The 12975-nt window shown below is 38.1% G+C and overlaps 1 protein-coding gene across 1 annotated transcript in view; it reads left to right on the top strand.

Moving 5' to 3' along the window:
* exoc4 (exocyst complex component 4) overlaps window positions 1–12975 on the top strand; it is a 100958-nt gene that overhangs the window by 60361 nt on the left and 27622 nt on the right. The window contains exons 12-13 of the mRNA XM_087787270.1: window positions 991–1093; window positions 1494–1610. Of these exons, the coding sequence (XP_087643396.1) occupies window positions 991–1093; window positions 1494–1610 (220 nt within the window). The remainder of the gene's footprint in view (window positions 1–990; window positions 1094–1493; window positions 1611–12975) is intronic.

A 12975-nucleotide genomic window follows, 5' to 3' on the forward strand; every position in this document is an offset into this window, starting at 1 on the left:
TTCATCATGATATGGTGACTTGAAAGTATTATTATGATGATAATATTATAGATTATCGGTGTCAACGATTATACTTATAATTCCAATAAGAGTAAACCTGCTGTTGAAAGAACGGAACTTACGGATGATTCAAATAAATCCTTCCGATTGACGGTATCCGACTCACAATTCCTCTCAAACATTTCTGTAAATAAACACATTTTTCATACTGTTCAAAGATTTTCGCCCCTTGCATTATTGAGCTTGAAACGTCTGATCTAAAAGAAATCTAAGATCATGTATAATCAATATACAGTATACGACAACTATGAAACCACAAATTTCATACTCAAAATCCACAGCACTCTAGTGATAATAATAAAATACAAGATATAATAAAATAATCTGTATCCACTGCAATGATGTATCCCGCCAGTTCATTTTATTATTGGATTTCTCGAGGAAAAAAGGGCATTTTTTTGTACTTTAAAATAATTACTTACTGCATCTGTAGCTGTTTGAAAGTCTGAACACTCTCAAGTGCACAAAGTACCATGAAATTAGATTTTTCTTTCCCCTGACATTGTTACTATGAACTTTTATGTTATCTTTATGTTAATAAAAACGGGTATTGAACTCTCTAAACTTAATGTTTGGTGGGCATTACATTTCAATTATCTATTCCATCTGAGATAAGAAGTACTTACGATGTATAATAACTTAACTTTGTGCAGGAGGTAGTTTTTCTGAGAAAAAATGATTCTTTGTACTTTAAAAATCTGGAAATGGATACTTTAATCTATCTATTATAATCTTTTTCTTTGGTAGGTACTGAACTCTTTTACTGACATTCCTGACATTTTGGTTTCTCTGAAATTGTTTTATGCTGTAATATTGCTAATGCTACACAAAAACAAATAATTTACCCTGGTTCTGAGAGGCATCTTTAACTTGAAGAAGAATCTGGTCGTGATGTCTGGAGTTTAATTTTGGTTTTGTCGTTCTGCACAGTTTCATTCAGGGGATAGAGATGAATATGGGTCCTGGGCCAGCCAAGCAGTGCCAGCTCAGAACATTCCTCACCTACTACATCAACGATCTCTTCCTCAACCAGGTGAGTAATAGTGCAAATGTAAAGCCGGTAAAGCTTCAAGCACGGCTGGAGGCGACTGGATGGATCCATGGAGAGATACTTTTTATAATGAATAAAAAAGTACGGAGGTGAATTGTGTGAACAGAAAATGTTGCATTTCATCGCTGAGAGGTGCTAATACCTAAGCCATAGCAGTGTTTTTCCATGTTAAATGGTTTGTGCCATATATCTACATACATTTTTGGATTTGGACATGGAATTTTCTTTTTTTTAAGAACATGTGTCCTTTCCTTAGGGCAGAATATATACCTTTTTTGTAGCAAAAAGAGGTGAATGCATTTGAACATAATGATAAGGTGATGATATAATGACATTTTAATGATTTATTTGGGACTTAAACCTCTGTCATGGTTGTTTGCAGGTTCGCACAGAAATCAACAAGGAAATGGAGTTGGTGAGCAAGACGGCCGACCCGCTGAAGACTCTAGCCAGTGCCGATACCATGAAGGTGCTGGGTGTTCAGAGACCCCTACTACAGGTCAGGATCACTCCTGAGTATTTTAAAATAACCATCATGTGTGTAATCACTAGTACTTTGAATGGATTGTCATGGAACCGAAACACAATTGTGTAACATCCTGCTGTCTATGACCGACCGGCTTGCCTTGAGATCGCATTGATTTTCTTCCTTGGGAAGTAAGCAACACTTGGTTAGTGAGAAAAAGGCAGTGGGCGTTTGAACTTCAGTCAGGGTTTGTTTACAAGTCTGGTCCCTCCTTAATGAAGAGTGCAGCATCTTGCTAATTATGCTGCTGTGGATAATGAGCCTCCACTGATGGTGAGGGTGAAGTAAGCCGCTCCTTTGTTTGGTTATTTGCTGCTTTTAATTGGGCAAAATGAAGGATCCTTTCAAACTTAAATCCCTTTCAATGGCCATTCTCAGGTCAAAGTCAGCCCTTTGGTTGTATGTGTGCTTACGTCCCTCTGCGATTTATTTATTTATTTTAAACATCGGCAACTGTGATCAAATGTTCCTACACTTTGTTTTTAATTGGAGTCAATTTTGTACGAGGGATGGAGTCTGGACTAAGACTGACAGAGGGGTGCATTGCAGTGTTCGAAATAACTGTTCGTCTGCAGTCTGCGATTAAGAGATCGATTTTCAAGATTGCAGAAGAAAAATTAAACAACCTGCAATTTTGCAGAAGTTTAAAAGTCGGATCGGGTACAGTATGAAAGCTGGTGAAAGGTTTTTGTATTTGCAGAAATCATTTTCCAATTGCACATTTTTTAACATTCTTCAAACTTTCACCACTGAAAAAAAAGGCTCTCGTTGAGATTTCAGATGAGGAAAAACTGAATTCAAGTATGAAAATACTGCATCTTGGAGAGGAGGACTTGAACATTTGAAACATGTCTCACATCAGTTGAACTTTACCAAAAAACAATGGAGGCTCCAGTGAGGTTCATTGTAAAGGAGAGGTTAGGATGACTAGAGGAGGTAAAAGTCCTACTAGAAAATTCTGAAGATGCCTTGGAATTGAAAGTGAAGTAGGTTTTGCATCAGTCGTTCGGTCGGACCAGGTGTTGAGGCAGTGGCTCAGATCCTGCACTGGATGATTAAATTACTATGAAATTGCTGGCAAATTTTCTTATCATGGACCAGATGTGCATTGATGTCATTTTTGTCACATAGGAACATGGGGCGGCTTTTGTGAAGTTATTACGCATTGTGACGCTCTATGTGCCAGGTGTTGTGAAGAACACGCACACACGTGCACGCACACACAAACACACAAACACACACTTGGAAGAGAGTCAGGCCACAGTATTGCTACAGCACATTAAACACACAGTCACACTGAGATTGGCCACGACCCACATGCGGGAATCCATAGGGGATCCCGTTTTATAGATGCATCTGCTTTCCGTCGTCCATTGCTGCCTTTTATGTGTTCAATGATACCGATTTGGAAGAAAATATCGGCGTTTACCGTGGGGGTTGTTTTTGTGTCCTGGAGGATGACTCTATATCCCATCCTGTCTCCCATGTACTATAACAGTACAACTCTTCTGCTGCCACACACACGAAAAATATGAATTAATCTACTGTTTTAAGTTTGTTTAAAGTGTTTCTTTAGGTAAATGTGTCAAACCCAACAACATAAGGGGCTGAAATCTTTTAGCAGACTTAGTCAGAGGCTGAGCAAAATGTATATTTACCAAAAGGAAGTGTGACTCTTATTAGAAAATTATCTTTTCATTCTTTCAGGATCAATCCATCATAATTGTCTCCATGTTTACCACACATCATAAACATCATTCTTTCAATACACATATATATATACTGTATATAAGTCTCCGTATCATTGTTGACATCCATAATCTCTGTTCCTTATATCAAGAGTAACTGTACTTCAATCTGGATCCAACAGTCCGACGCGCCACATATAAAGACTTGGCGGGCCAGATTTGACAGCTGTGATTTAGTTCAAGTTTAATCAACATTAGACACTTTGTTAACCACTGCTTCTGCTTTTTGCTTTCAGAAAAAAAAACTATGTAATAAATCCTGTATAACATGCTTAAAATTAATTAGTCTTGCAGCACAAGTCAAACTCCACATAAGAGGCCCTCAACTCCTACTAATCTTCGCCTCATAGGTTCTGATGGCCGAACATGAAGGCTGCTGGCGCCTCATCCCTTCAAGCTCTAGTTCCCAGCAGCACTTTCCTTTTTGATCAGCGCGAGAGGAAGATATTAACTTGATTTAAATGCGCCAAAATACATAATCAAAGTATTTCACCTGCTTCAATATAAACGTGGAGCTCCAGGTAACTGTGGGCGACACTCCAGGAATGTTTCTGGACGATTTCTAGAAGGACCATTACCTATCTTCTTATTGGCCAGAGGGACCTATTAGAGGCCACCGACCTTCTGTGGTCTTCGTAACATTGACTGAAAAATATCATGAAATCATTTCTATTAGTGAATCTTTATTTCATAAACCATTAAGACCAAGACAAAACAAAATACACCAGCCTCTTTAGTTCTGGTCCTTTTTATTAATTTCAATCACCTCTATTCTCTTTTTGGTTCAGTCCATTTTCGATTCACTAAATGTCTGAACATTTATATGTATATTTACCAAACAGGAACATCTTATTAGAAAATTGTCTTTTCATTCTTTGAGGATCAATCCATTCTAATTGTCTCCATGTTTGCCACACATCATAAACAACATTCATTTTCCTTCAATATATATATATATACAGTATATATATATATATTTAGTTCAGTCTCTTTTTAGTTCAGTCCTTTTTCTAATGAATAAATGTCTGAACATTTATCCATGGCCATGTTAGTGTTTACTCGTTGTGAGTAATGTCTACAAAGTAATGTCTATGTCTCAATTTCATGTCTGTTAATATAAAAAGATATCGAACATTATTTTCCTTTTTTAATGTGATCCTTTAGTCCGTTTCTTCTATTTGTTTCTGATGACAGAAAAGTTTATTCCAACAAAGTGTTCTTCTTTCAGTCAATTAAAGTAAATAGTTACCTTGTCCTAGTTTATATTTTGTTAACGTCATCGTTTTTGCATTATATATTCAATATTTATGTTGCTTTATGTTTTATTTTCGTCACAGGATCAAGGGTCGTTGACAACAATAATTTGTTATTGTTGTTTTTTTTTAATGAAAGCAATATTACACACAGAAGATACAGCATGATTTGCTCGAGTGAGGTGTAAAGAGTGGTGTCGTAAGTTTGTGTTAAAGGTCCGGAAAAAATTACCATAGACATTATGATTTGAGAAAACGATTAAACCTGAGACTGGATAAGAATTGAGAGATCCCAAGACTATAACCATAGACTTGTCGAGAACATAACGGGTCTCAAGAAATAATAATATTCTATTTTAAAATGGGTTTTCCCTCCAAGGACTTGACCTTTAATTGGGTTAACTGTCTGCACTTACCAATTATTTGAGTTTATTAACAATTTGATGAGTACTTGTGTTGTCAACACCTCCGCTCTTTTTGCAAGAAAAGGTTATATTTTGGTATTCTTACTCATTTGTTCTTTAGTGCATCAAAGTATTGAATTTGATGTGCAGCCAGAGATCTTACTACCAACTGATCCTTAGTCATTTTATTTCACATCATGTGCTGCCCTGGAGTCAAGATGAACGATAAGCTTTCGGATTTAAAACATCCTTTAAAAAGCAATTCATATGCAGTCCTGTCTCCGGGCGTTAAGTCACACACATATGTATGATAATTTGCCGTCACACAGCAGATTTATACATCATGTACTCGCATTGTATAATAATGATACGATTATGGGATGGTCTCTGGTCTTCTCTTTGTCCAGCAGGACCACGAGATAAGGCCAGAAGAGAGTGTGTAGTAGAGTTTGAAAGGTTAATGTCCATCATAATGTCAGTGTGCCACGGAGCCCGAGAGTTGATGAATCTGTGGAGGATCTGTAAGGCTAAGAAGGGAGGAGCGTGTTTGTCTCGCCTGTTTCTCTCGCTTTTCGGAATGGTAGATTTTCAGGTGTTATTCGTGTATTTTTCTCCCCGACTACATCAGCTGGGACCCCGCAGTGTGCCGCTATCTGTCCGGCGTCCCTGTTGCCTCTGATTGATTTCTTTAATTAGGGTGAGATCGGGGGAGAAACGGGGGTGGGGGGGGAAAGAAAAAGTGTGATATTAGAAGAATAAGGCAAGTGAGATTGTGAGTGTATGGCTTCTCTGCTGGATAGCTCTGGAGATTGGTTCCATTAATCTCAGCGTACCCCCCATGTCCCCTCCACTGCAACACAGAAGCACACAGTCCTCCTGGAGGTGTTTCCTGTCTCCGTGTGTTTTGCCGTGTAAATGATGTTCCTTTTTTTTTTGTGGCGAGAGACGTAATTACATTTAACGCCACTCTTCACTTTTCTTGCTATTCTGTTGCCGGGCCACAGACAACAGCCACTAACTAGTCCATCTCCTCCCGCCCTTTTGTGTGGTTTTTTTTGTTGTGTTCTTCAGTCGCAACACAAATTCCTCGTCGCCACTCTCCGGTGGTGCAGAAATGTTCGGCATCCACCGGTCAACTAATGACGGAGACCTTTTAAATTTCATATTCAGATGTGGCTCTGCGTGGACAATAACAAGCGCACGTCGGCTGCTTGTGTATGCGCGCACGTTTGCACGTCTGCCTGCAGTAACTGTAATGACACTGACCTTTTTGTTTGCCATGATGTGTGGAGGAAACGCTTGTTTGTGGACTGCTGATTGCTTCCTGTTGATTGGCTCCCTGCCGTCCCACCGTCTCACCTCCACTCCCCCGTACAAACAGCCCAGCATAGCACGTGAACACACACACACACAAACACACACACGCTCACACACACAGTGGAGATTAAGTGTCCTTATTAAGAGAAAGAAGCCTCCAGCTCCCATCAACAGACACACAAATCACTCCTCGTACACCTGAATGTAGCGGTTCTGTGATGAGGACACAAGAAGCAGTGGGAGGTAGGAGGAACAAAGTCAAAGTGTGTGTGAGCAGAAAAACATTTATTTTATCTTTCAAGTTTCCACAATGAAAGCCAATTAAAGATGGTATTGGCAACAATGCAAGTTGTTACCAAAACCTCCTTTGTTTGTCGGAGATCGGCTGGATCTACTCTAAAAAAAATATATATATATATTAAAAATATTAACACAAGGCAACATTCTAGATGGCATTTGTGAAAAACATTTTTTTAAAACTGTGCCTTATTAATTAACATTATTTTGAATCTAAGTGTAATTAGAAGATATAAACCAAACTATTTGTTCATTATCATTTTTATAATAGCATGAGGTTCTTTGCATTTTGAACTTCAGAAAATTGGACACCCCAGGTTTAATCATATCAACAGCGTGGGAAAATAAAAATAGTTCAATGAATAATCAAAGTATTCCATTCACGAAATATGTACATTTGAAAAAGGTAGATATTTGTTTATGGTATATCATATACCATAAAGTATTAATGGCACCTAAACAGTTGGTTATTGATTATCCAAAATAAATAGTACATGATGAAATGCCACTCACAGAGATTAACTCGTGTCGTGGGAGAAACCTATTTTGATCCTTATATACCAGATTGAATCCAATAAAAGTGGAAACAGTACTTATAATTGTTAATACAATATTAAATGTATGGGTCTTAAAATGTCTTTACTTTCCTAAAATAAACATGTTGTCCCTGTTTTTAACTGCAATAAATGTAATATTTTTACTTTTTCCCCACACACAAATACACACACTCACACACAAACGTGTATCTATATGTACAGCGCCTAAAATAAGTATTTAACGCATCACCATTTTTATCACTAAATATATTATCAAAGGTGCTACAGTCAGAAATTTTCACCAGATGTCGGTAACAACCCATGCCACCCATTAAAGCAAAGGAATGAATTTTTTTTTTAAATCCCATTAATAAGTTTATAAGTAATAATCTGAAATCATCCAGTGTAAAAGTATTGAACATGTGTCAAAAAAAGAGTTGCTGAAAGGCAAGGAAAACCAAGAAACACGCTGAAATCTATTGGCAATTGCAAAGCAAACCTGCCACTTATCAGTGCAAAAAAAACATCAGCTGATTTAGTCCCAATTGTGGGCCTTTAAAAGGCGTCTCAATAGCAAGTTGTTACACAAGAAGGATCTCATGATGGTGAAAACCAAAGAGCCCTCACAAGACCTTTGCAACCTGCAAAACATAATAATGGTATCGGTTATAAAGGAATATTATACTTCTTAATGTTCCAGTGAGCACTCTTAGGCCCATTATCAGGAATTGGAAACAACATCAGCTCACAGCAAACCTGCTACGAGCTCCTTCAGAAAATCTCTGACAAAGGCGTAAAAATAATCCTCCAAAGAGTTGTTCAGGGGCCAAGGGCCACTTGTCGGGAGCTCCAGAAAGACCTGGAATTAGCAGGTACAATTGTTTCAAGGAAAGCATTAAGCAATGCACTTAACCATCATGGCCTCTATACACACTCACCAGGCATGACTCCATTGCTCAATAAAATGTTCGAGCGTGTTTAACTTTCGCAAAAGAGTATTTAGAAAAACCTGTGGGTGACTGGGAGACTGTAGTCTGGTCAAATTTCAAATTTACCTTTCAACAGGACAAACGCAAAGCAAAGGACACTCTCAATTGGTTCCAGAGAAAGCGAATAAAGCACCTTAATGGCCAAACCAGTCTCCTGACTTAAATCCTTTTCAAAATCTATGGTGAGAACTGAAGATCAAAACAAAGTTTGTGTTGAGGAATGGGCCAAAATTACAACTCTGAACAATGCATATAGGAAGCGTCTTGAAACTGTCATTGCGAACAAAGACTTCTGTACAAAGTATTAAATACTTACATTAAAAAACTTAATTTATGTGCATTTTCATATTGATTTCTTTGCATTGGTGGATTGAAAGAGTTATTTCGTCATCTGGTGAAAATGTCATGTCTCTAGTGAGATATTGAGTGAGAGAAATGGTGACACATTATATACAATATTTATTTTAGGCACTGTATATATGATTTTAGTTTTTTAATTCCACTCCATTTTAAAACAAACCTACCGTTTCCACTTTTGTCCCCCAAAATTAATATTGTTACTATCTCAAATATAATATTCCCTTAAACATCATCTATTTCATCAACATTTCAATATGGATTTAGGATATCCCGTATATCAAGAGGCATTTGTCTAAAATGTTCATTATTATGAATATTTTGAATGTATTTTGGCTAAAGACACATTTATTAAACAGTTGAACAGATATAGATAATATTGGAAGACTGACGATTTGTGAAAAAGCCTGGGAAAGAAACGTTAAAGGTTAAAATATGGATCTTTTTGTTCATTTAACCAGGGGACCGAAATAAAGGATATCTTTTTCGCTCCACAATGACAATTAAAGTTGCCAAAACCCAGAGGGCTATGCATAAGATGATGAGGAAGACCCTACAAGTTCCAGAATAAAGTGCTACCCTGGAGAGTAAAATAATCTAAAAAGTCATTAGTGTCCATGAACAGGTCATACAGTATATAAAGGTTCTAAACAGCTTTAATTATCAGAAAACGTACTTGCAATAACAGTATTAATAGAGAAAATAACACATATATATATATATATATATATATACATACTAGTAGAGATTGGAATCTAGTCTCTACTGTGACATACATAATATATATTTTGTACTGCAATAACTACAGTAATAAGATACAGCTATCATAGTAATTTATCAAAGTTGACAGGCCACACATTTTCTGGGTACTGTGTATGTTTTCTTAAAACGGTGGACATTCTAAAGGATTCCAAAACTGTGCTGCCACCTGCCTCGTAGCTTCAGGATCAACACCCCCTCTCTGTGCAGAGTTATCTCCAACCAAACACATGTACTCCCGAGGCGCACACCCCGCTGCCCTCTGGCCCCCGACTGTCAGCGGCTTCCTATTGTGGCCGCTACTCTGTGTTGTCATTTCAAACGTAGCTTTTATGTATAAAATATACATCAGGTGATTTGTGCGTTTGTGTGTGTTTGTGTGTGTGTGTGTCACGCTGATGGGCACACACATTACTTTGCTTAATGGGCCACAGAGGGGGGGGCACCAGCACCATGATGGGACACATTAAACTTTATGATTCTCTTTGATAGAAACCATATTGACTCCTCTGAGTACTTACGGTCCAGCCATCAAGGGTTTCAATTACAATTATTGGGAGACACGCTTGTGTAAGAAAAGCAAATCTATTTGGACATACGGTGATCATGCACACAAATATATATAAATAGTTTCATTAAGGATTAGTGGCGTGTTTGTGTTGTTGCGCGATTGAGGTGTTTTCTGATAAGAGGACTTGTGTGTACTCGGCCATGTGTGATATTGCTCCTCATTATTCCATGACGACACGTGTTAACAGTGCATTAACGCCTAACACAAGATAGAGTATTGAAAAGTATAATGGCGTCTCATTCTTCAGGTTTATCGGCTGACCTTTTTTTTTTGTCTTTTGTTAAGATTATGGATTCTTCTGGAAAATAACTGATCATTTGAAACCATGCATCGTTAACCACATTCTTTTGTAAATATCCCCACGATGAGATAAATAAAGAGTATCTGATCTGGTTCATTTTGCTGATTACATTTAATTTCCTGTGGCCCATTATCAGTGGAGTTTTGTGTTAAATCCGTTGTGTAGCTTTGCATGATCCACTTTCATTTTCCTCACTTCACACAGAACGACACTTTGTCTCGCCGTCAGACCTTAAACAATCCTGAACACTCTCACACACAAAGAGGGCAGATGTTGAGGTTGAGAGGGCATAAACATAAGAGCCGTCCGCCTCAGTTTTTTCAAGTGTGACTCCACTTTGACGTTGATGAATGATCTGCCAAGACCACATCCCAGTCATGGCCGAGACTCCGCTTTACTCAAGAGTCGCCGTGTGTGAGCGTGTGTGTGTGTGTGTGTGTGTGTGTGTGTGTGTGTGTGTGTCTAGAGATGTGTGACTTCACATATCATGATGGCACTTCTTGGTCATATTTGAAAAAGGTATTTGAGACCAGGAATATGCTAGAGGACGATAACTTCAATGGGCCGCTCCCAGCTCCTCCACTTTAAGGGCACCTCATTATTTTAACAGAGAACATCTTCTAGTCGCTCCACGCAGCACTTTGATGAGATTTAATCTGCTCTTTAGACTTAATAGAGCACTTCTTTTATTATAAGATTCTAAGAAGTGAGAGGAAAAATATTGCCAGACTAATATTTGGTCAGTCATGGTGGCGAATACAATGTGTTCATTACTTGTTATGGTAATAATGCATCCTTAATTATAATCCATGGTCTGTGTTCTTGTGTGTTTTGGTAAGAGTTTGTCTGATTTGTTTGTGTAAGATGAAGACGAGGAAACAGCATTGCTTGATGGATAATACCACCTGTTTTTTCTTCGTAAGAATCTCACTTGATCTCATTTTTTTACACAATACCAAATATATTGATTTATTATGAAAAAATACGTTTTTTTGGGCCACTGTCTTACCTTTGACTTGCTTCTTTATCAGCAAAAATATTTTCAAAATTAGTTGTGAAGGGATCTTAACCCGCGTGTTATCTTCGGGTCAAGGTGACCTGAAAACAAACGTGTTCATGGTATCCCTTGTGTAGTCTTGCCTTGGAAGCTAGGGAGTTTATTTACCTTGATCCAGTCACAAATACAAGGAATACCTCAAACACAATTTTTTTTTTTAGGGACCCCAAGTCGCCTTGACCCGGAGACAACCCAAAGGGATCTCACACACACACACACACTTGTTTTCTGGGGAAATGAATAAAGCAACTTTAAAGTTGTCTTGTAGGCAGATGTTCCAACACCTGAATGAATGAATGCAACAGTGTTTTCTAATTGCTGCAACTAACAATTCCATTGGACACCAACAGCTTGTAGCTGCGTACACACCAAACACGTATACAAACCACCGATCTAAACTGACCAGAAACTGTTTCCTTCAACTGAGAAAAATCTCTAAACTTGGGAAAATGTTGTCGGAACATGATCTGGAGCTTGTAATCCATGCGTTTGTTTCTTCTCGTCTGGACTATTGTAACAGTTTGTTTTCATGTCTTAACAAGAAGGAGATGTCTCGTCTGCAGTTGATTCAGAACTCTGCAGCAAGAATTCTAACCCACTCTAGTAGAAGAACTCACATTTCCCCGATCCTTAAAACTCTTCACTGGCTTCCAGTTTCTTTCAGGATCAACTTTAAAATTCTGGTTCTTACTTTCAGATCTATTCATGGTCAGGCTCCTCCTTACATCACTGATCTGATCCAGCCTTACACCCCTGCTTGGGCTCTGAGGTCTGTGCATCAGAATCTACTTATGGTTCCTGAACACGGCCCAGGACCAGAGGAGAGAAATCTTTTCAGGCTGTTGCTCCTAAGCTTTGGAACAATCTTCCTCTCTCTTTGCGCTTGATGGATCTACTGACTGCTTTAAGAAACATCTTAAGACTTTTTTATTTGTTCAGGCTTTTCCTTGATTTTCTGGAACTCCTGTGTTGTTCTCAGTATTATCTTGATCTTTAAAGTATATACTTTTTTGAGTATTGTTTTGATTGTTTAAGCGCTTTGTGACCCTGGTCTGGAAAAGCGCTATATAAATAAATATTACTTACTTACTTACTTTTATAACAACCAACATTACTTAATCGTAGCATTGGAGACAACAACTGCACATCTTCAACACGTTTATGGCAAAATATTATAAAATGGAAAACTGAAACCAAGTTGTCACGCATTGAACAATCAGAGCCAAGATTTGACACTGACTTTTAAAAGGGCTTCTCTGAAGGATCTAGTGGATCCTTCTAATTTCAACATTAGATGCAAAAACTGCAGCTGGGATCAAACATTTTCACTGACGTTAGATTTTTGTGTTGGGTCTTGTTAGACGGCAGAACTTCCTTCTGACGTCAGAAACCAGCGAACGCTTGGGTCCTCGTAGAGCAGGTAGTGTCTTCAAGGTCACGCTGTCAAGAATGTGTTTTAAATGCATGACGGCAGCATCGACTGCGAATTAGGTCTGTGCTTTCAGTGCTTTTATGATTATTTTCTATTTATTGTTATCTGTAGCAACTCTGTTTTCCTGCCCCCCGGCCTGTTCACATGAAATGAGTCGACATACCTTTAGACTCCTTCATGTCACTTCAAGTATGGATAGTAGGAAAGCAGGATATGACTTCATAAAACATTTATAAGAGATGGAATTGCTTTTTTTTTTTTTGTTTTGCCGTGTTAACTGTGCATCAGCTAAGGCGCCTATATAAGAGCTTGTCCTC

The sequence above is a fragment of the Callionymus lyra genome, chromosome 3 (genome assembly GCF_982586985.1).
Source record: "Callionymus lyra chromosome 3, fCalLyr1.hap1.1, whole genome shotgun sequence".
Taxonomy (NCBI): Eukaryota; Metazoa; Chordata; class Actinopteri; order Syngnathiformes; family Callionymidae; genus Callionymus; species Callionymus lyra.